At 38.3% G+C, this 27,117-nt stretch overlaps 1 protein-coding gene across 1 annotated transcript in view; it reads left to right on the top strand.

The window, feature by feature from the left end:
• SNTG2 (syntrophin gamma 2) overlaps positions 1-27,117 on the top strand; it is a 326,817-nt gene that overhangs the window by 202,456 nt on the left and 97,244 nt on the right. The window contains exons 7-8 of the mRNA XM_075145143.1: positions 8,080-8,167; positions 16,831-16,922. Coding sequence (XP_075001244.1) covers positions 8,080-8,167; positions 16,831-16,922 — 180 coding nt within the window. The remainder of the gene's footprint in view (positions 1-8,079; positions 8,168-16,830; positions 16,923-27,117) is intronic.

Genomic DNA, 27,117 nt, shown 5'->3' with positions numbered 1-27,117 from the left:
ATTTTTTACTTCACCACTTTTCTCCCATGCTTTGTCTCATCTTTTTAAATTTTAGTTCATTAAAATAGAGACTATATTATATATTTGCAAAATGACAGGTAAAATAATATTTCTCAAAATTGTAGTAACATAAGTATTCATCTAATGATCAGATAAAAAGTGTAGAATAAACAACAGAGGTAAGAGACCACTGCCACAGTCATGCTAGTGATTATCTACTTTATAGCTTTTCTTATGCATATCTTATGTTTGGGCATGTGCGTATATTGTGCAGGCTGCTGATGGCTTTCTGAAATTGTTAGTTACAATATTCTAAGGCTCAGTTTGCAGAACAGAAAGGGGGGAGAAGTCAATCCACTTGTAAAGACAGATTACAGAACAGTAAGGATCTGTCACAAAACTAATGCCCTGAATCTTTCATATCATGATAGGAAGAAGCCAGAGTGATATAGAAACATATCCCTCTTTTAAATATATACTCTTCTTTAAATATATATATGTATGTGGATTATCTTCCAATAGCCATATAAAAACTAGTAATTTAAGCTAATTATTCATCACAATCTTGAGGAAATACAACCACAAGAAGCTACTAACATGTATGCGGTGGACAGATTTTCAAAAAAGGACTCATTAGCAATATTATACCAAGTTGTGTAATTAGTTCTGTGATTTGCTCAATGACTATGAAACCTACAAATCTCTTCAGGCACATACACAAATGTCAGAGAATAATACTGGTAAAATAAAGTATAAGGAAAAGTTATTTGAGTCATGGTATATAATTGTGCAGGATATCTATGATAGATTTCTGTAAAAATCATTTTAGTTCTAATTAGAGGATAAGATACCTAAGTGAAAATGGAAAGACTGGAAGAGTGTTGCAAGTCACTGCAGAATTAATAAATTGACTGTCACTTTCCTAGCATATTTGTATAAATTGTTCAGACACAAATGCTTGTTTTGGAGTAGCCAATTAAGCATTAAGGAAGAGAGTATTGCTCATTGAATACTGCAAGGCTAAGGAAGATAAGAATCAGAAATATTTATTGGAAACCACTTCATAATTGACCAATGGAAAAGAGACAAGTGTCAAGAAATCATTATTTCTTGAACTAACTTAATTTTGCTTCATGCTTTTCCAATACTGTTTGCAATCCAATTTTAATTGTATAAACTTTTTTTTAAAGCCACTTTGCTTCCGCTGTCATTTTAAAGACTATTTGTACTGTGAGGTCTCTGTTTTTCATGCATCTTCCTTGCCTACTCGTAGACATAAAAGCACGATATCAGATTTTGCAGATCTACTCAGATGGGTTGAGCTGAAACTGCAAATTTCAAAAAAAACTTCCAAACATGCTTTAGTCTAGGAGGCGTTTTAAGTATTAAGTACGATTGTTCCTTTTTCATTCTGAGGGTTTAAGAATTTTTTAAAACTTTTAGTTCTCTAGATTTCATTGGTTTTTTTACTATTACATGTTATGATCTAATTCTCTTCATATGTTTACTACAACTTCTTGGTTGTTTGCCTGCTGCATTATAGGCTTGTACATAATCTTCCACCCAGGTGCTTGTCAATCCCAAGGCTTGCACTTCGTGTGAATTTCAAGTGTTTTATTTGTGAAATGCTGTACTTCAAGATCAGACATTCATCAGGAGATTCACTTCCTTTTACTTCAGAATTTTTGCTTCAGACTTCTAGTCTGAGTTAGGTGTTTAATCTTAAATTTTCATCTATAGATGCGAGAGAGGATTCGTTTCATCTAACTTCAGATGTTTAAAGTTTAAGGTTATCATCCAGACTCTCCTTATTTAGAGACAGATGCCTGCCGGTGATGGTTCCTTTTTATCCTAAGATCTTTACTGATTTCTAGGAAAAATATTGACAACTACTTCAGAGTTGAATCTTTTAAATGGCCAAAGTTAAATGATGTGACTTCTGCTCCTGGAACAGATCTTAACTAAAGGACCATATGGGTGAATTCATTCATCAAAGTCATGCTCCTTTTCAATTTTAATTGCCGTTACAGTTCTGATCTTACTTCTGATAAGACAGAACCTGATTCAAACAGCCAAAACCCTGTCTAAATCTCTGAACAGTGTGAATATTAATGATCAGATATGTTTGAAGGTTTAGAGCAAGCCACGGTAAACACAAGGCACCAGAATTTAAAAAGAATGCACATCAGCTACAAATTGCGCCATTGACTTGCCTGCCTGAGTTAGGTATATAGGATTTCCCTAAAATGGGTGTTGACAGTAAAAATGAGGCAGCAAAAGTCATTTGGTTTTCTTAAAATATGAGTCATATTTTTCTGTGCAGCCTCTGGACTGTACTTAGCTAAGTGAGATCTAGAATCTCCTATTTATATTTTTAACATTCTCTCTGTTCTATTCTTGAGAAATGCATGTGAAAAAGAGAAGCATAATAAACCCTGGCTTGATGAACGCACTTAAGAGATATGCAAAATCTGCAAATTAGAGCCAGCATGAAAAGCAAGCATTTCCTTTGATGTCTTTTTCTCCTTCATAAGTATGAACACACACATGCACACATGAACGTACAAGTGCATACAAACACAGAGTTAGCGGCAGTAAATGTATTTAATCAACTATTTAAAAAAAAAAAACCCACTCACTTTTACAATTGTCCTTTTATATTAATGCTACAGTAAGGCAACAGTGCAACAGTGAATGTTACTCCAAAGCTACTGGATTTGTCTTTTTGGACTTACTGGACTTGTGCAACAGCTTCAGCACCACAGAGCAGTGCATTATTTAGTGACCTTCCATGCTGTTAATACCTTCTTGTGAGCACTGAAATTGATTAATTTTTTTCTTAGTATGTGTGTGGTTCAATACTACCACTTCTTCAGACACTGCCTAAGAATACAAAGTAGCTCCAGGAGAGTATGATACAGTATGAGTATCTTTTAAGGTATTACTGCTTGGTAATTTTAAACCAAAGCATTAATATTAGAGTTCTTTCCTTTTCAAAATATCATTTGAAATAAAAATCAAATTTCACGCTCTGCAGCAGTTTCTGATCTACTGTTTTGTTTTGTTCTGTACAGTTTCTGGATTGAATGTATCTTTGTAATATTTGACTAAGCTCTTCCAAAAGTACATTAGGCAGTACGTCTGTCATGCTGTCTCCTCTCATCTCTTGACAAATATAAATGTTTGTGTGTGAACATTCTTTGCTTAATTAAGAGGAAACATAGTTCTTATACTGTGTTTGAAAGTTCTCTTCAAAATGTTTATATCTATTAGGAAGTTAAAATTCTTCCTTGTTATACCCAAGTCAAAGAATTAAAATGGTTCACATTTGTGGCTTTTCTAAAAAGTCAAATGTAAATAAGAAAGTATTAATTTTATTTGGTTTATATTTCTTCCCATTACATATTTCGGTACAGTATTGTGACTATATTATAAATTTGTTGGTATTGAAATCATCTATTGGATTTTACAAAATACTGATGTTGCTACACGGATTGTAAGCTGAAGTCAGCATTATTAATATATTTATCACACAATGACAAGTAAAATGGTATCACAAGAAACAGCAGCATTCGGTGATAGGATCTTGTACTACATCTCTGACCTCCTCCTGCCCTGGTACTGACTTTCTGATGTTTTTTCTTTGGAAGGGAATACATTGGGTGTCCTTTTCTCTTCCTACCATATCACCTTTTTGGCATTGTTGCACCCAGGCTGAACCTAGACTATGTGGATAGCATTGCTACACTCCTTTAACTTTTTTTTTTTTTTTTTTTTGTGTAAATCTCTCTCGAACCCACGGTGGTGGGTCAGCCTTGGCCAGCAGCCAAATGCCCACCTAGCTGCTCTCTCATTCCTCCTCCTCAGCAGGAGAGGGGGAGAAAACAGGATGAAAAAGCCCATGGGTCAAAAAAAAAGGGAGATCACTTACCAATTACCATCATGGGCAAAATAGACTCGACTTGGGGAAAATTAATTAACTCTATTGCCAGTTAAAATAGATTTGGGTAGTGAGAAACAGAGACAAAAAAATTGAACTAACAGCTTCCCCCCCACCGCTTTTCACTCCTTGATTCCCGAGTCTTCTACCTCCGCCCCAGAGCCGTGCCCTGCGGTGGGTGGGCTGGAGCCGGCTGGAACCGGCTGTGTCCAGCATGGGGCAGCCCCGGCCGCTCCTCACAGAGGCTGCCCTGCAGCCCCCCTGCCAGCGCCTGGGCACTGCACCCCGTACACGTACCAGTAACGCGCGTTACCCTCCTAATTTCAAATCAGGTCATTTGTTACCCCCTATATGCTGCAGATGTCAGTGCGGCTGCCTGCAGGATATTTACTTGTTGAACATTTTGCGGCCATACGTACTTGGCCTGAGCTTGGATTTTTTTCAAGGATCAGGCCAAATGTGTTTCCACTTCTGGGACCAAATCAACTTTCATGTAGGGGTCACGAATTTAAACAACTTACTATTTTTTTTAATTATAATAATATTCACTGTCACGTGCAAGACTACGAAGTGAAGCACGTCTGCTGTTTCAAGTGCTTACATGTAATTTCATAACTAATTACTTTTTTTTTAAGACAATAAAGTAATTCATTATTTGTTAACTTTATACATATACTCATAGAAAATATTTCCAATTAAGCTTTATTGGTCGATGACTCCAAAATTTAGTGGTTCTATCAGTACAGTGTGGCAAAAAAAAAGATTTACTGTCTTTTGTAAACATTTTGGTCACATTTAAAAGCGTTTGATGTAGTTGTGAAGGCTCCATTGCAATTTAGCTTAGCATAAACAGTGCAAAGTCATTAGGTGGTGTGGCTGGGTCTTTTCCAACCTTAATGATTCTATGATTCTGTGATTCTATTAATTCATTTCAAGGCCTAATGCGGATATTAATGAAGTTTGGGAAGACAACTTCATCAACCAGAGACTGAAAAGTGACTGCAGTCTAATTTAAATATATACAAGGATATACTGACAGTTTCTTCAATTTTTATCGTAGGCATTTTTCATCTCTAGATTAGTTTATATAGAGATATACATATATATGAAATACATACAAATTTGTATGTATATCTGAACTATGTTTTCACATATGGTCCAATATGACTATTATAAGAGTCTGTTCCAGCTTTTGAACAAAGCAAGCATAACCTGTATATGTGTGTGTGTATATATATGTATGTATATATATATGTAGCTCACCTATATATGCAGAATGATAGTGAAGGTCTATAAGACGTGCTTTTTTTTAGCTCCATTCAACTCATCATGGATGTATTCCAAAAAAGAACTATGTTCAGGAATATTCATTTTTAATCTTGCTAGTGCATCCAAATATTATGTGATGATAATAGATATATATAAACACCCTAATATTAAAACATTACTTTTGAGGAAAGGTTTATGTGAGTTGACATAGGTTTCATGAGTTTCTGAGCATTTTGTGCAAAGTAGCTGGTCTAAATACACAAAACAAACATTCTATTTTAGTATTCTAATTCTATTTTAATTTAACTTAGTTTAATTAGGTTTAAACTATTGAGCTTTACCCCACTTAAAGATAATCTAGAACTTATGATTAAAGATAATGTAGAAATCCAGAATCTTTAAATCAGGCGCTAAATTTAAAACAAAGCATCCAGTTACTGCAGAATTTCAGAAGTATTTAAGAATAATGCGATAACTGAATCTTGACTAAAAGTTTTGCATATGTGTATATATGTCTATTTTAATATATATAAAATAGGCCTTTGTATATATCAAATAGACTGTGATATATATAACTCATATATATTTTATAGCTATAATAGGCTGCAGATAAAGGGAAGAACTATCTTTGTAACAGTAGGGTAGAAGTAGCAGAGGTACCAATCATCTTCAGTGCTTAGTAAGTAATAAATAATGTCTAAAATACTGCAGGAAATAAGAGGCAGAGGGTTTCAGGAGACATAGTTGTTCTTATACATTAGAACTCAAGACACGTTGGTTTGCTTTGCAGTCCTGACACACTCTTGTATGACCTTAAAGAAGCATTCTAATTTTGCTGTGCTTCAGTTGCTGGTTATTCCTACTGTGATCATCCTGAGAGGATTTAGTTAGAAATCAAGGATCATAATGGGTTTTTCCACAATGTTTTTTTCCACAATGAGACCTCAGGTTCTCTTGTAGTCAATTGTCCACAAAATCTTTGACTTGAGTAGAACACCTCATATCAGAGTACTGGGGATGAGTAGGTAGCACTAGCTGTTGTATTTTTGGTAATAAATAATTTAAATGTGGATTGAGCCTGTTAAAAAAAAAGTAAAAATGCTTGAGTGGAGAACAAGAAGAGCAGAGAAATGCGGCCCTGGGAGAGGGAGGATTCTGTCCATCAGGAAGGAAGAACCTGAAAGGAAATGCAGGTCCTTTCTTGGAAACTTGCTTAAGTTGTAGACACTTTTATTTTTCTTCTTCTTCCTTTTTTTTTTTTTTTTAACCTTTTTCTCTTATGCATTCCCTATCCCTTTGCTTCTGGACCCTCATTTCTCAAGCTCTCTAATCTGATCGGACTGCTTGTTTTGTGCTTTCTCTGACCTTATTGAGCTCTTGCTTCTCCCCTGCAGAGCTGGATTTCCTAATTTAGTGAGTATAAAATGTTACCATTCCCTCGCAGGGACTGATCTGTGGTCACTAGTGCTACTGCAGGTTGTTAGCAATGGAAGTCATTGTTTGACGGACTGAAAGATGGGTGGGGGGGATAGAGGCAGACACTGTAAGTATTTATTAAATATATGGATTTTACAGGTACAGCAAACTAAGCTTTCAGCAGCAGTACTTTATATAGGTGATTCATATGACTGCTCACTTAATCAACGAAATCAGAACATGTCCCTGTCCAGACAATGTTTTCTTCAGTGTTAGTGTTGGGGGTTTTATCATCAGTTCTCTTGCTCACTCTTCTCCAGCATATTTTTATAGCCTAAAATTCTTAGCCTGTGTGACTGCTTACTTGATTTCTTCACCTGTCCTGGGTTTTCATATCCATCAGGCATAAGCTTGATGTTTTCATGTAGTGAATACATCAGTCACTGGTGGAAGCATTATTTCACGTGCAGAAGAGGAAGAGTTATAATGTTTGAGGTAATCTTGCATCTCATGATGTTGGCCAATGTGACGTTGTGCTAAAATAGTGGTCTGAAGCCACACGAGCACCAGCTTCCTCCAAGAACAACACTAGACCGGTAAATACATCTATAGGAGTTAGTTTGCTGTGGTTAGTTACTTTTCTGCTTAATACATGCATGCTCTGGTTGTGCTCAGATTAGAGGCCACAGGTGTAAGCATCCATTTCTGACAAACGGGATCAGGGCTGCAGACCCTGCGTGCAGGCCACATACAAACCAAACGCAATACCTGTTTCCTGAGTGTCATGGGTATGCAACTGGGGAATACCTCTGCCCTGTAATAGAAATCAAGTTCCATCAAAGATGTTATTTGAAGTTCTGCATTTAAAAAAGCTCCTTGGGCAGTAGTGTGCTATGCCTTTAATTGAATTCTGATGTTTGAAAATATGTGTCTCTACACATATGTGTGTGTATACCTGTTCCCTTCTGGTTAGCAAATACTTACAGATAATGAAGACAGTCACAAAAATGAAGACTGTATTTGAAACAGAGAAATGTGCTTAATCTATCACCTAAATGAATCAAACCAAATACTTAAAATCTAGATATGTATGATGTATTAATATATATTTATGTGTCTGTTTATGTGTATACACACACAATTAATGTATTATATCTACACAAACACCCTATGACAGTTTTATAAAATGAATTTGCTTGTAGAAGTTGTGTTCAGCTGGTATATAAAGTCAGGTTGTCCACCAAATTATTTATTCAGGTTATTCCATTGGTCTTATCTACTCTTATGCATTGTTGGTGTGGCTTGACCCTCAAGATACTCTTCATTCCCAGTCAGAAATGTTCATACTGAGTTTCTTATAGATCAACAGAGATGTTGATTTCATTTTAAGTAATGTGCTTTCCATGACTGGTGGTTCTTTGGTTTAAAGTAGCTGTTATTTGTCACACTGACAGGTACACCTACTGCGAAATGCTGGCGATGAAGTTACCATCACTGTTCAGTACCTCAGGGAAGCTCCATCATTTTTAAAGCTCCCATTAGGTAAGAGGAAATTAATGGATAGGAGTAATTTGTTTTCCTCTTTGCAGTATTTTCATAATAAGATGACAGTGACAGAAATAGGAATTCATTCCTTGAGTGTTTTACAGGAAGAAATAAAAAATTGCGTGTGTACTTTATTGCTTAATATATAAGAATCTAATGCATACTGCATGACTGCTTCTGTGTAGTTTATTCAAAATAAAACTGAAAACCTCATTAAAATGCAGTACCATCAGGTGATATCTGAAAGTTTTTCTACAAACGCTTTGCCTGAATACAATAAAATAGTGTTTACAAACATTTGAATCATACATCCACACTGAAAGGTATTTTCAGGACAGTTACGAAACAAATGGATAACGTTAATTGTGCATATTTCGTAAATTACTTTGATATTTTGATCATTTTTGTCAGAGGGCAGAATTACGATGTGACAACTGAGTAATTTAGGAGCAGCGATACTAAATTGTTTATGAACAATGCAGATGAGGGAAATTTTTGTTTCTTCTGGTTAGCAAATATAAATATTCAAGATACTCACTTGAAATCAATGTTTCAAGTAGAAAAGTGTACATAATATATCAGCTAACTTAATCAGACCAAATAATTTTGCACCAGTTGATCTTACATATGATTCTCTTTCCAAATTAAGCAAAACAGATTTAAAATGTGTCTTGTTTGGGGGATTTAGGTAAGTTGGGCTCAACTATATACTTGTTTTTTCTTGATTTCAGCAGAATCATAGGTCTCATAGGTCTAGCTCTTGTCATTAGAAGAGTGTCTGTCATTTCATCTAGATTCTTACATCTATTAAAAGCAAACTTGATGGGCCTCTACTAAGCTGAACTATACATTTCATGCTAAAACCATTATTTCAGTTCTTACTGCATATCATTTCCATTTGAAAATGGAATCTAAATTTGAAGAAATTTATCTTTACATTTGGAGATCTTTGTTTGGTCAGTGTCTTTTATAATGAAACTTCAGGTTTTCTATCCTAAGGCATCAGACAACTATACACTAATATCTATAATGCCTTGAATAACTGTGTCCAAGCTTAGATGTGACTTTGGCAAGCTAGCAGTGTCTTACCAGTAGTTTCTGTTGTAGACCCTATTCATTTGTGGACAATCCTATTAGCAATTTTATCTCATCTTGTTGACTGACATCATATACACACTTGGACTCTATCACTTGTGGTCAGTTAACCTTGGCTAAGGGCCAAACTCCCACCCAGCCGCTCTCTCACTCCCCCTCCTCAAACAGAAAATGGGGAGAAAATAGAATGAAAAAGCTCTTGGGTCAAGATAGAGAGAAGGAGATCACTTATTAATTACCATCATGGGTAAAATAGACTCAACTTGGGGAAACTTAATTAAATGTATTGCATATTAAAATAGATTCAGGCAGTGAGAAACAAAGACAAATAAATTGAAAAAACACCTTCCCCCCACCCCTTTTCCCAGGCTAAACTTCATTCCTGACTCCTCTACCTCCCCTGCAAGTGGTGCAGGGGCATGGCAAATGAAGGGTTGGGGTCAGTACACAACGTTCTTCTCTGCCACTCCTTCCTTCTCACACTTTTACTCTGCATGGGTCCTTCCCACTGGCTGCAGTCCTTTACAAACTGCTCTAGCATGAGTCTTCTCCATGGGCTGAAGTTCTTCAGGAAAAATCTGCCCCAGCATGTGTCCCCACAGGCTGCAGCTTCCTTCAGAGCACAACCGCTTGCTCCAGCATGGGGTCCTCCATGGGCTGCAGTGTGGGTATCTGCTCTGACGTGGTCCTCCATGGGCTGCAGGGAAATACCTGCTTCACCATGGTCTCTCCATGGACTGCAGGGGAATCTCTGCTCTGACGCCTGGAGCACCTCCTCCCTCTCCTTCTTCAGTGACCTTGAGGTTTGTATGATTTTTTCTCACACTTTTTTTCTCACTCCTCTCTCTGCTGTTCAGCATTTTGCCCTTTCTTAAATAGTTTCCCAGAGGTGCTACCAGCTGGGCTGCTGGGCTCAGCTGTGTCCTGCGGTGGGTCTATTGGAGCTGCCTGGAACCGGCTGTGTCTGGCACAGGGCAGCCCCTGACTATCTCCCACCCCTGGGGCCATTCCACCTCCCAAAACCTTGCCACTTACACCCAGTACACACTCTATGTGAGATAGCTGCCACCTTCACAAGGAGTTCATGCAGGTCCAGGAATATTGGTGCCCTCTTGGTACATCATGGGAGAGAAGAGGAACTTAGCTGACTCCTGTGTTGCCTTTCTCACCAGGAGGCACTGCAACCATTCCTGTCTGGGAAGCTGAGATCATGGCACTGCTTCCATAAAGTGCTGTTTCGGGAAAGAGAAAGCAGTGATTAGCAGGGAGACCAGGTCGTCTTCTGTCTTCCTCTGACCAGAGGTGTGTGCAAAACTTCTGTAGGTAAATAACCTCCGTGAACACTTGAACCAGGAACTTTCACCTTATAAAAACCTCCATTCTCTTTCAAAGGGCTTGTTTCATGGCCTGTGGCCAGCTAGCACCATTTGGAGTCTGCCCCTGATCACTGTTGTTCAAAGAAAACCTGTTTGGAATAGGGAAGACAGTGCCATTTTAGACAAGCTATCACAGACTATCAAAAAGCACAGCAGAGAAGCAATGCTTCTTAAATGAAAGAGACATCTTGGATACAAACTGCTCATTTTGGGCAGCTTATTAGACTTGCCTCCTTTCCGCAGAGCATGAGGAAGTCTTTGGCAAGCATTGTACTACCCTGCCCAATCCCATGTATGATCTTACGCCTTTAGTCCTATAGTAAATGCTCAACAAAAGGACTTGCTAAGTATGATCAGAGAGCTGAGGAACTTAAGAAATGACCCTTCGTCTGAACTGAACATGGACCTCAGCACAGAGCTCACCTGCTCCTCTCCAGGATGTTCTGTGCAACCATCCAATACCAGCTGAAACCAAGCTCAATGAGTGAGATGATCATAGGTATGTGACTTGACATAAATACTCATTTTTGTGGTGAGGAAATAAGCAAATAAGGTATAGAAAAATATGGAAAATAGGTCTGGTTTAGGGCCATACGCTGTCGTTAAGGAGAATGGCAGTGGTGGGGACAAAGCATCCCATTTCAAGAAGAGCTTTTCACAAGCCCATGCACAAAAGGGAATTCCAGTCATGGAGCATCAGTGGCACATATAACAAGCTAAGTAGCAATCCTACTATGCAATAAAGGACTTCCCAACTCACACTGCAGGCAAGACTTAAGTGCATACATGCATAAATCTGAAGTATCTTGGCCTTTCCTAGCATCCCAGAAGACTCAGGCACATGATCCCCTACCTTCAAGCACTCAGTCAGACCAGCTGCTATGCTGGCAGTTTTAGTACTGTGGTGTGTTCACTTTAAATGCAACCATACTGTCTCTTCCTATTAACCAGTATTATTACTATTTCTTATAGGTACATCATCAGGAGTAGCATCTGCTTCTGCTGCTTCCTTCTCATACTTCTTCCATCCCTACGCTATCTCATGCCATGGCTAGCAAATACCTGCCTACAGTTCTCACCACATTTTTCTGCTTGCTTCACTCTTTCATGGATTGTGAACAACAAATATAGGATTTGGCATGGGTTTAGACATGGATACTGATTAACTGGCACTTAAGGATGAGAGAAGGACTGCTTGTTTCTGTGTTTGGAGGAGGCTCTAACCAGGGTGGTATGCCAGTATTGATCGTTGTCTTTTTCACAGCTGCCTGGGACTCTTGGCCCTTTCTAGACTATTATGAGACTGTCCATAATAGTAAATTAAATTATGCCAGCAAATATTCTCTGCCATAGGAATTTGATCAGCAATTTTATAAAATATTGCAGAATACTTGGCATAATTTTTCATAGGGCAAATACTTCTTTCTCAAAAAGCTATCAGGCCTGGATCAGAAGTTAGCATGGGCCAGTAGGTTCATTAACTGTCTCCTTCATTGGGTTGTCTGGCTCCATGGCTAGGATGATTCCTCATCCCATGGCCTGTGGTTTGCTCTAAAGTTACTGTCTGCTAGAGAGAGGATAGATTTGTGTTTCTGGAAACCAAAGGAAGGAATTTTGGGTTTTGGAGCTGGGTCAGGAAGTTGTTAGTGGTTATGAAGATTATTTGTTAGCCTGTTACAGAATAATTATGGCATCAGCTCTTGGGTATTGTCATTAAGGATTCTCTGAAGCTAAGTCCATTACCCATCCTAGAGTTGAGCAGGGCTTGTAGGACCCTTTAGATAAGATTCACTGCTGCTGGGAATACTCTTCAGGACATTTTATGTTAAAACAGGCTCTCTTCAGAATTTTTGATAGTTATACCAAATATATAGAATATTCTGAAGTTACAAAGCTTGCAGTGTAATTAAAAATCACCAGGAGTGTTTCTTTTGATTTTAATTTTGTGGTTGTTCTGGAATGGACTTTTTGGAGGTTGCTTATGACATAATTAGCAAGTTAGATAAATGAGATTTATTTATACACAAGAGGTCTCCAGTATCATTCAGCAATGATGATCATAAGACAAATTGTTGTAAAGGATAAAGTCTTGCTGACTACTTGCTTTACATTGATCTGCTGTCCTGTGTTTTGGGGGTTTTGTTTGTTATTTAGAGATTTAATGTAATTCACTGACTGAAATAAAAACCACCTGTTGATGGGACTCTACCAGAACTTTAATAGAGACCTCTCTAGGTCTAGGAAGCTTAAGGCTTTTAAAGTTAAAAATAAAACCCAGGCTTTATTAAAATAAGTAGTAAAATACCTAACCTTTTAAATTGAAAAATCTCAGTGATTCTGTCAAAAAGAATATGAAAGAATTTATAAACAGTTCCTACCTGTACCACCGCAAATGAGTTCTTGCTTTAGGTTTAGTGTCAGCTACCTTGGTGATTTCCTGAGTTACTGCTAGCTCTGCAAAATCCCCTGTGATCCTTACAAAGTTTCTTTCCCTCACCTCGGAGTGAGGGAAAATTCACCTCACAGGAGTTCTGCCTTTCTTTTTCTTGCTACCCCCAGGGGCGTCTCAGTCTCTTTTGTGAACTGCAGACACCTATATCCTTGCGCTCTCTCTCTCTGACCCCTTCTCACCTTACAGGGCAAGTTTTTTGTTTCTTTTTTTTTCTCTGAGTATACTCAGCTACTGCTCAGGTAAAGATAAGGCAACGATCTTTTCCTCTCCCACAGGATCCTTCCTAACCCAGCCTGACCCAGAGAGTTGTGGTGAACGGAGTTAAATCCAGTTGGCGGCCGGTCACGAGCGGTGTTCCCCCGGGCTCAGTTTTGGGGCCGGTCCTGTTCAATATCTTTATCAATGATCTGGACGAGGGGATCGAGTGCTCCCTCAGTAAGTTTGCAGACGACACCAAGTTGGGCGGGAGTGTTGATCTGCTGGAGGGTAGAAGGCTCTGCAGAGGGACCTGGACAGGCTGGATCGATGGGCCGAGGCCAACTGTATGAGGTTCAACAAGACCAAGTGCTGGGTCCTGCACTTTGGTCACAACAACCCCATGCAACGCTACAGGCTTGGGGAAGAGTGGCTGGAAAGCTGCCCAGAGGAAAAGGACCTGGGGGTGCTGGTTGACAGCCGGCTGAACATGAGCCGGCAGTGTGCCCAGGTGGCCAAGAAGGCCAATGGCATCCTGGCCTGTATCAGAAATAGTGTGGCCAGCAGGAGCAGGGAGGTGATCGTGCCCCTGTACTCGGCACTGGTGAGGCCGCACCTCGAATCCTGTGTTCAGTTTTGTGCCCCTCGCTACAAGAAAGACATTGAGTTGCTGGAGCGTGTCCAGAGAAGGGCAACGAAGCTGGTGAAGGGCCTGGAGCACAAGTCTTATGAGGAGCGGCTGAGGGAACTGGGACTGTTTAGTCTGGAGAAGAGGAGGCTGAGGGGAGACCTCATCACTCTCTACAACTACCTGAAAGGAGGTTGTAGCGAGGTGGGTGTTGGTCTCTTCTCCCAAGTAACCAGCGATAGGACGAGAGCAAATGGCCTCAAGTTGCGTCAAGGGAGGTTTAGGTTGGACATTAGGAGAAATTTCTTTACTGAAAGAGTGGTCAGGCCTTGGAACAGGCTGCCCAGGGCAGTGGTTGAGTCACCATCCCTGGAAGTATTTAAAAGACGTGTAGATGAGGCCCTTAGGGACATGGTGTAGTGGGCATGGTGGTGTTGGGTTGGTGGTTGGACTCGATGATCTTAGAGGTCTTTTCCAACCTTAATGATTCTATGATTCTCAAGAGAACAATAACGCCACAGCTCAGAATAAGCAAATTAAACAGATGAAGCCTGTCATAGTGTAGGTTTGCATTTCTCATAGGCTGGCTATCTAACTATGATTTGGGTGGGATAAGAGGACAGCCAGGCAATAATGATTGCTGGAAATCTCACCACATACCAAATACCTTTTTTCTGGCATCAGTACCCATTAGGATACTGTATTGTGGTCATGGACGGGGGAGTTACCTGTGGCAGATGTTTTATTTTACATTAACACTTTCTTTTGATAGTCTTTCTCAAACTAATGTTCCAGAGTTTGGACTGGTGCCTAATACTTGATTTGGAGTCTCATCTACTTGGGCAAGGGCTACAGAAGCAGATAGTACAAGATTTATTTTGTGTTAGTATATTTTGTATCATGTATATCCTGTGTGTCTACATACTGTGTTTTGTTCTAAGAACAGGGAGGAAAGACTACCTGATTGCTCTAGGGTTGCCATGTGGGGAGGCAAAAAGAGCTCCTTGGAGAGACGAGAGCACTGCATCTTCCATGAAAGCAGTTGAGCGTATACAGTGGGAGCTTTCAAAATGCTGAATGAGGCCATGAAGGAGCAGTCTATGAGTGAGTGAGGCGGAATAGGCAGGGAGCAGACTAAGTGACTTGTGAACTTGCTTGCAGTGGTTGCAGGTGGCATAACCTGAGAAGCTGTGTAGTTTGTTGTGACTCAGAAAACCAAAGAAAGCTGCTGAACTGAAAAGCAAATCTGCAGGGACACCATGGAAAGAAGGAAATTTGTTCCTTAACCTTTTGTTCTTAACTTTCCCATGCAATGGATGTCAGTTTTCTCTACTTAAAAAAAAATAAATTATTGTAATGTAGTATTTTGTATTATGGTAAAACCTGGATTTAGATATTTGAAAATACCTAAATTCATGTCTTTTGATATGCTCAAATTGCGGAAGTGGTGGGATAATTCCACTTTAAGAATCTGATTGGCTCATGGACCAACTCATAGTTGTCTGCTGCTGAAGACTGGGATTCCCCAACAGGTAGACTCTTCAGTGGAGAATTTAATGCCAACTTTTTTATTTCATTATGTTCATTAAAAAAAAAAGGGAAATTATCTTCTATTCCAGCAAGTCACCGTGGTCATCTATGAGTCTGAACATAGATTTTTGTAGTCTGCTGTACGTACATAGTAGCTACAAAATGTTGTAACTAGCTACCAAAGTCGGCGCTTGGGTTAGACCCATACAAGCAAAGCATTACGGTTCCTTCTGCTGACATCATCTACCGCTGTACAGAAAGGACTCCAAATAAAAACATGCTGAAACTTCAGAATTGAGTGTATAATTCTGAGACCTCAGCACTGAACTGACTGAGATTTGTTATGGAGAAAATGAGCTTTTGTTAAATCAAGTACCATTTTGCTAAATCCTCCAGATATGTGGAATAGATACATACAAAAATATATGACCAAGAATGACTTTTTGACTTTTGTGATCTTAGACTTGACAGACCTATTAATGTGAAATTATTTACAAGCAATTTCAGGTGACTTCTTCAGATGGAAAAATGAGTTTTCAGTGATGATGAATATAATGCTGTGAAATTGATTTTACGTTCTTTATTGATAAGACCAAGTGTTGTCTGACAGTAATTGTATATTACTATTACTATATGTTAACATTTCACATTTAAGCAAAAATTACACAATGATGTGACTTTGTGCTGTTTCCATTATTGTATGTTACAAAAGTATTAAGGTTTCCTGGAGTCACTTTAAGTACTAAAGCAGGATCATGATGCATAACTGCTAAAGGAAGAGATATCTTGAGGAATATAACTGTGTAATCTTAACATATTAACATAGTATCAACATTTCACGGTGACTGTTTACTTTTAATTTCTTAGTTTGAGAAGGTGTATCATTCTTGAAAGTAATTGGCATTTTAAGAGAAAGATATATCCATTAATAAAGTGTATGTATGTGTACAGTTAGTACTTGCCTTAGAGTTTCTTATTAGTTTTGTTTATAAATGCAGTCTCTAAGGTGAGACTTTCAACACTCAATAGGAAATTTATTCATTAAAGTAATGAGATTTGTGTAACTGAATTTCTTACTTGGTTTTGAATATCTCATTGTCAGCGAAAAAAAGCTTAATCCTGCAAACAGTTAAGCATACAAGTAGTTCCCATGAGCACAGTCTCTGTAAAATGACTTCTACCTACCTTTTTTCTTTCTAGCCATAAAGTATAGCATATGGACATTTTATTGGCTGTCATTCTAACATGCAAGTAGTACTTCTGGCTTGGTTTGGTGATTTTTATTAAAAACACTTCCTGTGTTTTACAGCTGGAATAGATATATTGTCTGATATATGCATATATTTTTAACATAAGCAATTATTTTTCATTATCTGATTTGCAGGTTCCCCTGGACCATCCAGTGATCACAGCAGTGGAGCTTCATCACCTCTCTTTGACAGTGGCTTACATTTAAATGGAAACTCAACTAACACTGTAAGCAAATGAATAATAAAAACCTGGTGTTCTCTTCCCATTCTGAGCTTCCAAATGCTAGTGTTGGACTGTGAGACTACCCGTATTTTTTTTGCTGCTGTTGTTTGCTTGTTTGTTTGATTGATATTTAAGTGCATATACTGCAAAATTCTGTACTTACAAATTAGCTGACATGGGGCCCTGGGCTGCTAGGTTCTTACTCTGAGGCAACTGAGAAGCTTGTAGGAATGAGTATAGTAAGATTTAATCATTGTTTAGGCATGAATTCATGTAAACTTTTGTCATACTTTACTTTGCTGAATTGTAGTATTGTACTATTGGATTTAGCCCAGCTAGAGATGCTGAAATGTACATGGAATTCAGAAAATAATGTAAAGTTGAATTATTGAAGAAAACTTTCATGATAGGAAAGAAAGGGAGAAAAAGAGAAAGAAATAAAATGGGAAAGCAGACTTAGGGAAAAAAAAGGTCTGTTTCTTTAATCCAGAGGCTGTTCAGTTCTTTTTTCTGCAGTGAACAGCTATGATTGAATTAATTGCAGCATTGAGGGGGGGAAATTCCTTCCTCCAGGAAAAATACTAGTCACCAAAGCCCAAGAATATAGGATGTCTTAGTAGGTGACAATGTTGCTCGTCTAAAAATGAAGGTTGAAGATGTAAATACTAGCTATACAAGGACATGGACCTTCATGATCAAAACTTGTTTAGCTCCTAACAAATTGAAGCTCTAGTCTTTCAGTTGGATATTAAATTTTACAGAAGGAATGCCCAGTGAATGGAGTGAAGGCTTCTCCTCTCCTCTGTTTTTCACTTTCTTTCCCACTTAGCCAGAGATGTCAGTGTCTGCTGCTTCTTGTACTTCTCCCAAGCTTTGCACTTTTTTGAGCACTGTCTCTCTACACTATTCCTTAAGGCTTGTTTTCATCTGATACATATATATATATATCTGATAATATAAATATATTATATACATATTGCAGGACAACCAGGGAATCAGTCCCAGCCAGCACGGGTTCATGGAAGGCAGGTCCTGTTTGACCAACCTGATCTCCTTCTATGACCCGTGACCCACCTAGTGGATGAGGGAAAGGCAGTGGATGTGGTCTACTTGGACTTCAGTAAGGCCTTTGACACTGTCTCCCACAGCATTCTCCTAGAGAAGCTGGCGGCTCACGGCCTAGACAGGTACACTCTTCGCTGGGTAAAAAACTGGCTGGACGGCCGAGCCCAGAGAGTTGTGGTGAACGGAGTTAAATCCAGTTGGCGGCCGGTCACGAGCAGTGTTCCCCAGGGCTCAGTACTGGGGCCGGTCCTGTTCAATATCTTTATCAACGATCTGGGTGAGGGGATGGAGTGCTCCCTCAGTAAGTTTGCAGACGACACCAAGTTGGGCGGGAGTGTTGATCTGCTGGAGGGTAGGAAGGCTCTGCAGAGGGACCTGGACAGGCTGGATCGATGGGCTGAGGCCAACTGTATGAGGTTCAACAAGGCCAAGTGCTGGGTCCTGCACTTCAGCCACAACAACCCCATGCAACGCTACAGGCTTGGGGAAGAGTGGCTGGAAAGCTGCCCAGAGGAAAAGGACCTGGGGGTGCTGGTCGACAGCCGGCTGAACAGGAGCCGGCAGTGTGCCCAGGTGGCCAAGAAGGCCAACGGCATCCTGGCCTGTATCAGAAATAGTGTGGCCAGCAGGAGCAGGGAGGTGATCGTGCCCCTGTACTCGGCACTGGTGAGGCCGCACCTCGAATCCTGTGTTCAGTTTTGGGCCCCTCACTACCAGAAGGACATGGAGGTGCTGGAGCGTGTCCAGAGAAGGGCAACGAAGCTGGTGAAGGGCCTGGAGCACAAGTCTTATGAGGAGCAGCTGAGGGAACTGGGACTACTTAGCCTGGAGAAGAGGAGGCTGAGGGGAGACCTTATCACTCTCTACAACTACCTGAAAGGAGGCTGTAGCGAGGTGGGTGTTGGTCTCTTCTCCGAAGTAACTAGCGATAGGACAAGAGGAAATGGCCTCAAGTTGCGCCAAGGGAGGTTTAGGTTGGACATTAGGAGAAATTTCTTTACTGAAAGAGTGGTCAGGCCTTGGAACAGGCTGCCCAGGGCAGTGGTTGAGTCACCATCCCTGGAAGTATTTAAAAGACGTGTAGATGAGGCGCTTAGGGACATGGTGTAGTGGGCGTGGTAGTGTTGGGTTGGTGGTTGGACTCGATGATCTTAGAGGTCTTTTCCAACCTTAATGATTCTATGATTCTATATGATAAATAAATAAATAGAAATATGCTTTTCTGCACTGATACCTGTATCTTAGTGCTTGGGGTCCAAACTGAGCATAGATACAGAAAGTTTCATGTTTATTTGTTTTTAATGATCCGGGTAATTATTACCTTTATTTACTTTGTATTGTTGTCTTACTAAATAACTACAATCTGTCCCCAGGGTCCAGCATTCTGCAATGCCTGTCTTACCTGGTGCTCTGCAGACAAAGTCCTTTGTGCAGAGAGCTTACATTGTAAGAAGAGGGTTATGGTCAGATGATTGCCTGTGATTGCATTAGCATGTTTTAGTAAATTAATGCATATTAAGTGCTAGAATGAGTATGCCATATTAACCTTCAATAATCATTATGACTGTACTGTGGGAATTGCACGCTTTGAATTCTACGCATTATAAAAACATAAATAAGTCGCTGGAGTTTTCTAGACTTGTAACAGAGTAATTTAGAGTTAGTTTCCAAGGTAGCACACAAAAGACTCTGCATAAGCTTGAAATGTAAGTGGAAAATCAGAAAGTAAAGAAAGGGGAATACTAAGGTACTAGCTTGTTTTTATACAGCATTTAATTTTTCTGAAGCTTGACATAAAGTCACATGAGGAACTATATATGCTCAGACACTATGACCTAGAAGTGAAATAAAGCAAAACAATCTACCTTATATCTAGCCTAGTAAAAAAGTCATGATCTCCCTTCATAGGAAACAAAATCAAAAATTGCCAGATTCTTATTGTGAAATGCAAAAGCAAGATTTTAAGTATTCTGAGCAGAAATGACTGGCTTTTGAGATGGTCCGCTGGAGGTGTGTGGTCAAACTTTTATCAAAGTGAGCTGTGAGTGTAACTGAGCTGTGATCAGATCTTCAAAAGTGGTTATAAATGTGTTTCGACTACCAGCTAGTGAGTGCTTCTACTTTTTTTAATGAGATATTTTCATTTTTATGGTAAAGGAAGAGCAGAACTGACATTTCCTATAATGATATTGCCCAGTAGGGCTAAGGATATTTAAATGCCTTTTTAATGTCACCTTGATAGGGGAGATCTGACTTACTTTGAATATTGCATCTTGTAACTTTGTGTTGCATTTGTATGTACCTTCCTAACCACAGTCAGATCCATGCCATATTAGACAATGCACATACATTTATGAGGGGAAATGCTGCGCCAAAAAGCACACAATGTAAAGGAAAGGACAGGAATGAAAGGTGAGGAATTACTGTTATGCCAGTTTTACCAAGCTGTCATTCAGCATGTCTGTTCTGAAAAACAATAATACAGAGACACTTGAGCTAATGCTGTATTCAGGCTGTAACATTCACGTGACTCAATAGAATATGTTGTGGCGACACAAGCTTATATCATATAGACAGTAGTTTAGCTATGTTAACATCAAGCTGCTTCTGCCTAATATGATTATAGCATTTTCTGTTCTGGTGCTAGCTTGCCTCTGTTAGATATATCTTTATGACCTCTGCTCTGAAGCATCTGTTATGTGTGACGTGATATCATCTTCGGGATTTATATACATCCTCCCCATAATATCAAAGCAGTTTGCAGCATAGCACTTTAACAGGGTTCTCTGGAACACAGAGAAATGAGCTGAAGTGCTCTCTTCACACCTAATTATTTTGTGCCTGGGCACTGTGACAAATACTATAGAGATTGGTAGTGGCAGATACATTCATCTATATCTTATAAGTGGTTTATTAAACACAATGTGAAGTTTCAGAGGGGAACATAAAACGTTCAGAGGAGGTGGTCTCTAGGCTAGTGATTACAGGTTGCTTACCTGAAGGATTCTAACTAGAAAACAATGAAGAAAATACTGTAGAGATATTCTCCTAGGTATCCAAATATCCTAGATGTCCAGGCCAGCTCTCTGGAGAAATTGGGGGTGAAAAAAAAAGAGACTGGAAATAAAACAAATTCCTGTTTAAGACATCATTGAATAATATGATAGTTACAATGCAAAGGGAGAATGCAGTAGGTTTTCATTCATTTGAAAATCCGGCTTCCCTGAATTGTCTAAAAGTGATGTTCTAGTAAGTGAAGTGAGACCAGAGTAAATCATGATTTTGTGTGTGTTCGTGTAAGCTAAGAACTCTAATTTAGTTTTGATAGTGTATGTTTAGTTTAGTTGGTTACCTGAAACTAAACAGGCACTTAAAATTTTCTAAATAGCTTTAAAATATTTTTTCTTGGTGGCTTTGTTTCATCTGTTAAATTAAAAAGTTTTGCTTTAAAAAAGACATTGCCTACTTCATCAACAAGTACAGTTTTTTAAAAAGAAAAAATACAGATGCTAAATTCTTTGTGGGACCAGTAGGATGCTAAATCTTTAACGTCTATAGCAGTCCTGGTTCCAGCGTGAGAGAATGATATGACTCAATCCCAAGCGTGTACAGGCAAAAAGAGAAGAGAATCCAAGAAAGGGGGGTGGATACCCTCTTACTGAGAGTAAAAGCTATTCTGATAGATACTTTAGTGGTGTGTGACCAGACCATTGAATTGAGATTGAATTGATGCCCTACATCTGAAAGCTTCAATAGTTTTATTTTTTTAACATTCCTGTAGTGTCTTCCAAGTCAGTATAAACACACTATTGTCCATTCTAAAGTTTTATTTTATTCTTCATTTTTATCATCCTGTAGCTCACTTTAAAGAAGAAAAGTTTCATGATTTCAGATCAATACCTTTTCTATTAGAATGGTTTAGCATGTGATACCAATAGACTCTGCCAACTCTTGATCTGAAAATCCATTATTTTCTCGCTGAATATGAAAGCAATGTAACTTTAAATTGACTTCCAATTCACAGTGTATCATTTGGTAATGTACATGCAGAAAATGTCATTAATGTAATTAATAAATACAAAAAATAGCTCAGTTAGAGGTACAGCGCTGGTTACTCTCATAAAAGTAATCATCACAATGTCTTCCATTTATTTGCCGAAGAGAAACTTAAAATAGATGAACACAACTAGCTACACTTAAATATTTTGGACTGCTGCTCTGCTGAGGACCTTTATGAAATGAGATAAACACACGGCAAATAAGTGTGCTCCTTTTTCTCAATTAATAAAATATGAAGTGACTGTCCCCTTTCCACCTACAGGGAAAAATAATCCAAATTTTCTGTTTCTAATTACACTTTTCAGAAATCATAGCAATAGAAGCTGGAAAAAGTCTATTAAATAACACCTTCCTACTCCCCTACTATAGAATTATTAAGGAAATACTTTTGATATTCAGTATTGCAATTGTTTAATTTAGATTTAGCTGTTCAAAACTGCTGTGTTTTTCTAATTCTGATTAGAGTCGATTGGGACTTTCACTATGACATTAATGAAGTGAATAAAGATATCTTTAAGAGTCTTATCTTTAGTTGTATTGATCCCCACTGTCACTGCTAATCCTTTCAGCAGACATTTCTTGTAGTATTTAACATATGATTGATCAGGTTGGTAATTTCTTCCCAGTAAAGTTGAAGTCAAATATGGGTTTAGGTGGTTTTTCTTTTTTTTAAGTTAGAGCCTTAACAAAAGCTGGTGAAAGGAAATATGGCATTGAAAATACAGAGGAAGTCTTACTAGCTGCTAAATAAATAAACACTGAACAATATTTGCTGTTTTATGACATCTAATACTAGTTTTAAAAGTATTTACTTAAAACACTGAAAATTAATCTGCTATTCACACACTGTCAAAGAAGGCGGCTTCAATTTTTTAAGTGGGGATGGCCTAAATCCAAGTCTGTTTCCACTGGAAAAAAAGTCAAAGACCAAGAAAGGTCAGATAAAAGGTTACAGCTTTGCTATTTGTCTTTCAGAAAAAAGTGCAGCAGGATCACAATGGAACTAATATGCCAAGTAGGAAACAGTAACTTGCATTTGTCACGTATCTGGTTTCATTTTTTAATTACAGATATTTTTCCCATACACAGCCCTTTCATGTGAATGCATTGTTTCTTACAATTCTTACGAGTTTGTTCATATTAGCTTGCAGCAGCAGCAAAAAGAACATGGCTTAGGAAATAAAGCCCAATTTATTACTTCTTTTATAATTTCTGATAGAAATTGGGTCATTTTCTTTATCCTCATGCATTTCTTTTTTTTTTTTTTTTAATTAAACTTGTGATTAAAATATTTTGATGCCTTTGCTTACTTGATGAATCATAGGGAGCAATTCGTCTGACTAGTCACCAGGAATCTGCTTTAGGGAGAGTTGTATTGCTCTGTAGGTTGCACCGAGTGCATTCAGTACCTTTCATTTGCCCAGACAGACAAAGGAGTTTTGAGGAGCGGTGTTATTTATTAATGAATGATGCTCTTCTGTTTGGCCTATGATATTCAGGAGTGCAGAATGAGAGCTGCGGAAGAATTAAATTTGCATTTGATTCTTGGACAAAATCATCTCTTTTTTTTCTCTTATTATCTGTTCTCCTGTCTATGACTAGAAAGGTGCAAAATGGACCACTTCAGGTTTATAAAGAGAAGTTAGAAATTTGAAACTCTGTTGTATGAGTAAATGAAATTATGACGATTTCTCACCTGTTGCCAACGTGGTGAACAGAAAGAGGAGCCATCTTTCATGTGTATTAGCAGGGAATATCAGAAGTCCTTGGTTAGAGGGAAGTACATGTGGTGGCATTCATGAGATTGAAGACTGAATGAGGAAGCTGAAGTGTTAGAAGAAATGAAAGCAAGCTTTTTCTTTTTTTTTTTTTTAACTAGAAAGATCCATCTACTGTTGCCCCAGTTAGTGTTCGATTACTGTTCCAAATACCAGGCCCTGGTAACGATCAGCGTGGAAACAGCGAGGCATATAGTGATGACTTGCTTCTAGATTTGATGTTCATCTAGCATAGATGAACTCCAGCAGCTCAGGTACATGCTATAAATGGCTTATAGTGAAAAATGATAGTAAAATTGAGGCAATGAGTTCTCCCACAAAGTTGCATCCAGTGTCATTCCACAAATTCCTGCAACAAATTGATACTTGCTGAGCTCCTAGTTAGTGATACAAGCAAGGGTCAAGCCTCAGATTTATCCTGAGGGATGTGCAGTGTGTGTGGAGTTTAAAGAATTTCCCTAACCTTGAGCTAATTTTTCTAAGCAAGGACAGCACACCCCATTTGGGGATATGAAAGGCTGCCAAAAGCTGTCTGTTTGGGTACATTTGCATTTATAGTGTAACGCCATAATAATCTCAACATTGTATTTTGTTCTATTCTTTTCCTTATATACCTTTAATGTTGGGTTTTGATTTCTGACTGCTGTTATAGTTTGAGAAGAGTCACAATTACATCCTGCTTTTTGTGTTGAGATTTAATATAAACTACCCTGGCCCCTGTCCCCTACCCCCCAAAGGAAGAATATATCTCGAAAGGTGTTCCAGGCAAGGTTGTTGAGGTTACTCAGGAACCAATTACATACTAGCCTGAGGGAAACAAATTAAAGAAAAAGGTGCAAGATTCTGTCAAATAGTCCATGTGTATTCTCTAAAAATACCTTAGTCAGGCTTGTACCTTATTGGTTCATTAAAAAAATAATAATGTAATAGCACCTAGCAGCACAGCTGTAATGAAATATTCATTAATATTTCCATTGTAAATCACTTCTAGAGAAACTTATATAATTGAAAGGTTTTTAATTTGTTCCTCACCGATAGAATAATAATCCCATTGATTTAAATTCATAGCAACTGCAGTGTACAGGGCAGCGTAAGTCCCTAACACGTACTGCTATACAGACTCTCCATGTAAACACCACATATAGGTGCTCAGTGTCTGCAAAACCATCCATTAATTAAAAAGCATTAAATGTCTTCAAGAGCAGTCATTAAATTTCAAAAGCATGCATGTGATGTAGCATTAGAATTAAAAGTTTCTTTTCTGTGATAGAAAGGGAGGGGTAGTATCCTTGTTTCACATGCTGTTTCACCATCCTCCCATTTAATTAAACAACGTCTGTCAACTAAAATAATGTAGAATAGAGCTGTATAATTAAAATTTGCTGCTTTCACTGAATTTTAAAGACATCAAATTACTTGTCCAAATTGTTACTTCATCTGGAAGATCTTGTTTCCTGTATAGAAGTCTTTATATATTAAATGATTTGGTGATGCATACTTCACCAGATAATTACTGTCTTCTTAAAGCTGTCACAGAATTGTGCACCTGCATCTAAGAATTCCATTAAAAATAAATAAACACAGACCCTCTCCTGAATTGATGCTGCATCAAAGGAACGCAGGTATTTTGATATCATCATTAAATCCCTCTGAATTCTAAGACAAGTCAAATGCTCTAATTGACTCCTGTTTACAAGTAGATATCTCAATAATGTGTTTCTTTAGCTGGGCATCACAAGAGTTTCACTCATGTCTCTACTCCCAGCTGAACACTTGTTAATTGTGTTGTTCCACAATTAAAGTAAGCTAATGTGAGACTCTCTTACTGCTAAATGAATCGGTCTTGTTTCCTTCTCCAACCAGTCTACAGCCTCTGTTTCCTGTCTGTCCCTGGAATAAGTATTAGCAAATGCTCAGCCATACATTGGTCAGATCAGTTCATTGATCGACTGAAAACTAATCCTACCTATATATAAAAATATATATACTATATGTATACACAATATATACATATATTTCAGTCACAGACCTGACTGAAAAGTATAGAGAGAGCTCACCCAATTCACTGTGAGTTGAATGGTTGCTGGTGCTGTGGCAAGAAACTATATAACTCTAATTCTCTTCCTCCAGAATAAGTGTAAGACAAATCTGCCTACTTTGAAAAGTATATTATATTGAGGGCTTTCTTTTGAGTATGCTGTAATATTTTTAGTAATGGAGTTTTGACAAGATGCACTCCAGTTTGCATCAAAAAGATGCAAGAAACTTAGTATTTACTAATCTAGAATTTTTCACCAAAATACATTAAAACTTATTGGCCGATGTTTTCAGTTATAGCTTAAGGAAATTAAGCTATGACAAGCTGTTTTTTAGCATTTCAGAGTTCAAGGACCATCTGGATGATGCTCTTAGTCATATGATTTAGTTTTATGTAGTCCTGTGAGGAGCAGGGAGTTGGACTCGATGATCCTTATGGGTTCCTTCCAACTTGAGATATTCTATGATTCTATGAATCTATGATTCTATTATTTTAACCTCAGAGTTGTTTTAACTAGGAAAATATTTCAATATATAAATATCAAATATATTAATGTTGCTAGCATTTTCATATACATATTTTACAGAGAAATATTTTATATTCTTCTCAGAAATTCTCAGCAATGTTCACTAAAGCGGAAATAGTAAAAATACCTCGAGATATAAATAATAGCATCATCATAATAACCTCTTTTTGAACCAGTATCAACAAAGACAGTAATCTAGAATTAGTCATGCCTCTTACATATATATGTGCTTGGTAGAAATACCAGTTTACAGAACAGGCTCAAGACTTTAATGATACACTTTGAAATAATAAATCCTTTAAAGCAAAAAAATGAATAAATTCCAAATGATCAGTAAAAGGTTACATTTTTTCCTAACGAGTATCACACTTGATTCTTATTTCATACAATCGTAGAATCACAGAATCATTTAGGTTGGAAAAGACCCTTAAGATCATCGAGTCCAACCGTAAATCTAACACTGCCAAGTCCACCATTAAACCATGTCCCTAAGCACCACATCTACATGTCTTTTAAATACCTCCAGGGATGGTGACTCAACCACTTCCCTGTTCCAATGCTTGACAGCCCTTTTGGTGAAGAAGTTTTTCCTAATATCCAATCTAAACCTCCCCTGAGGCCGTTTCCTCTCGTCCTAGCATGCGAAAAGAGACCAACACCCACCTCGCTACAACCTCCTTTCAGGTAGTTGTAGAGAGCGATAAGGTCTCCCCTCAGCCTCCTCTTCTCCAG

Source organism: Calonectris borealis, chromosome 3, assembly GCF_964195595.1.
Source record: "Calonectris borealis chromosome 3, bCalBor7.hap1.2, whole genome shotgun sequence".
Taxonomy (NCBI): Eukaryota; Metazoa; Chordata; class Aves; order Procellariiformes; family Procellariidae; genus Calonectris; species Calonectris borealis.
Note: the sequence above shows the minus strand (reverse complement) of the source record. Positions and strands in the feature narration are given on the sequence as shown.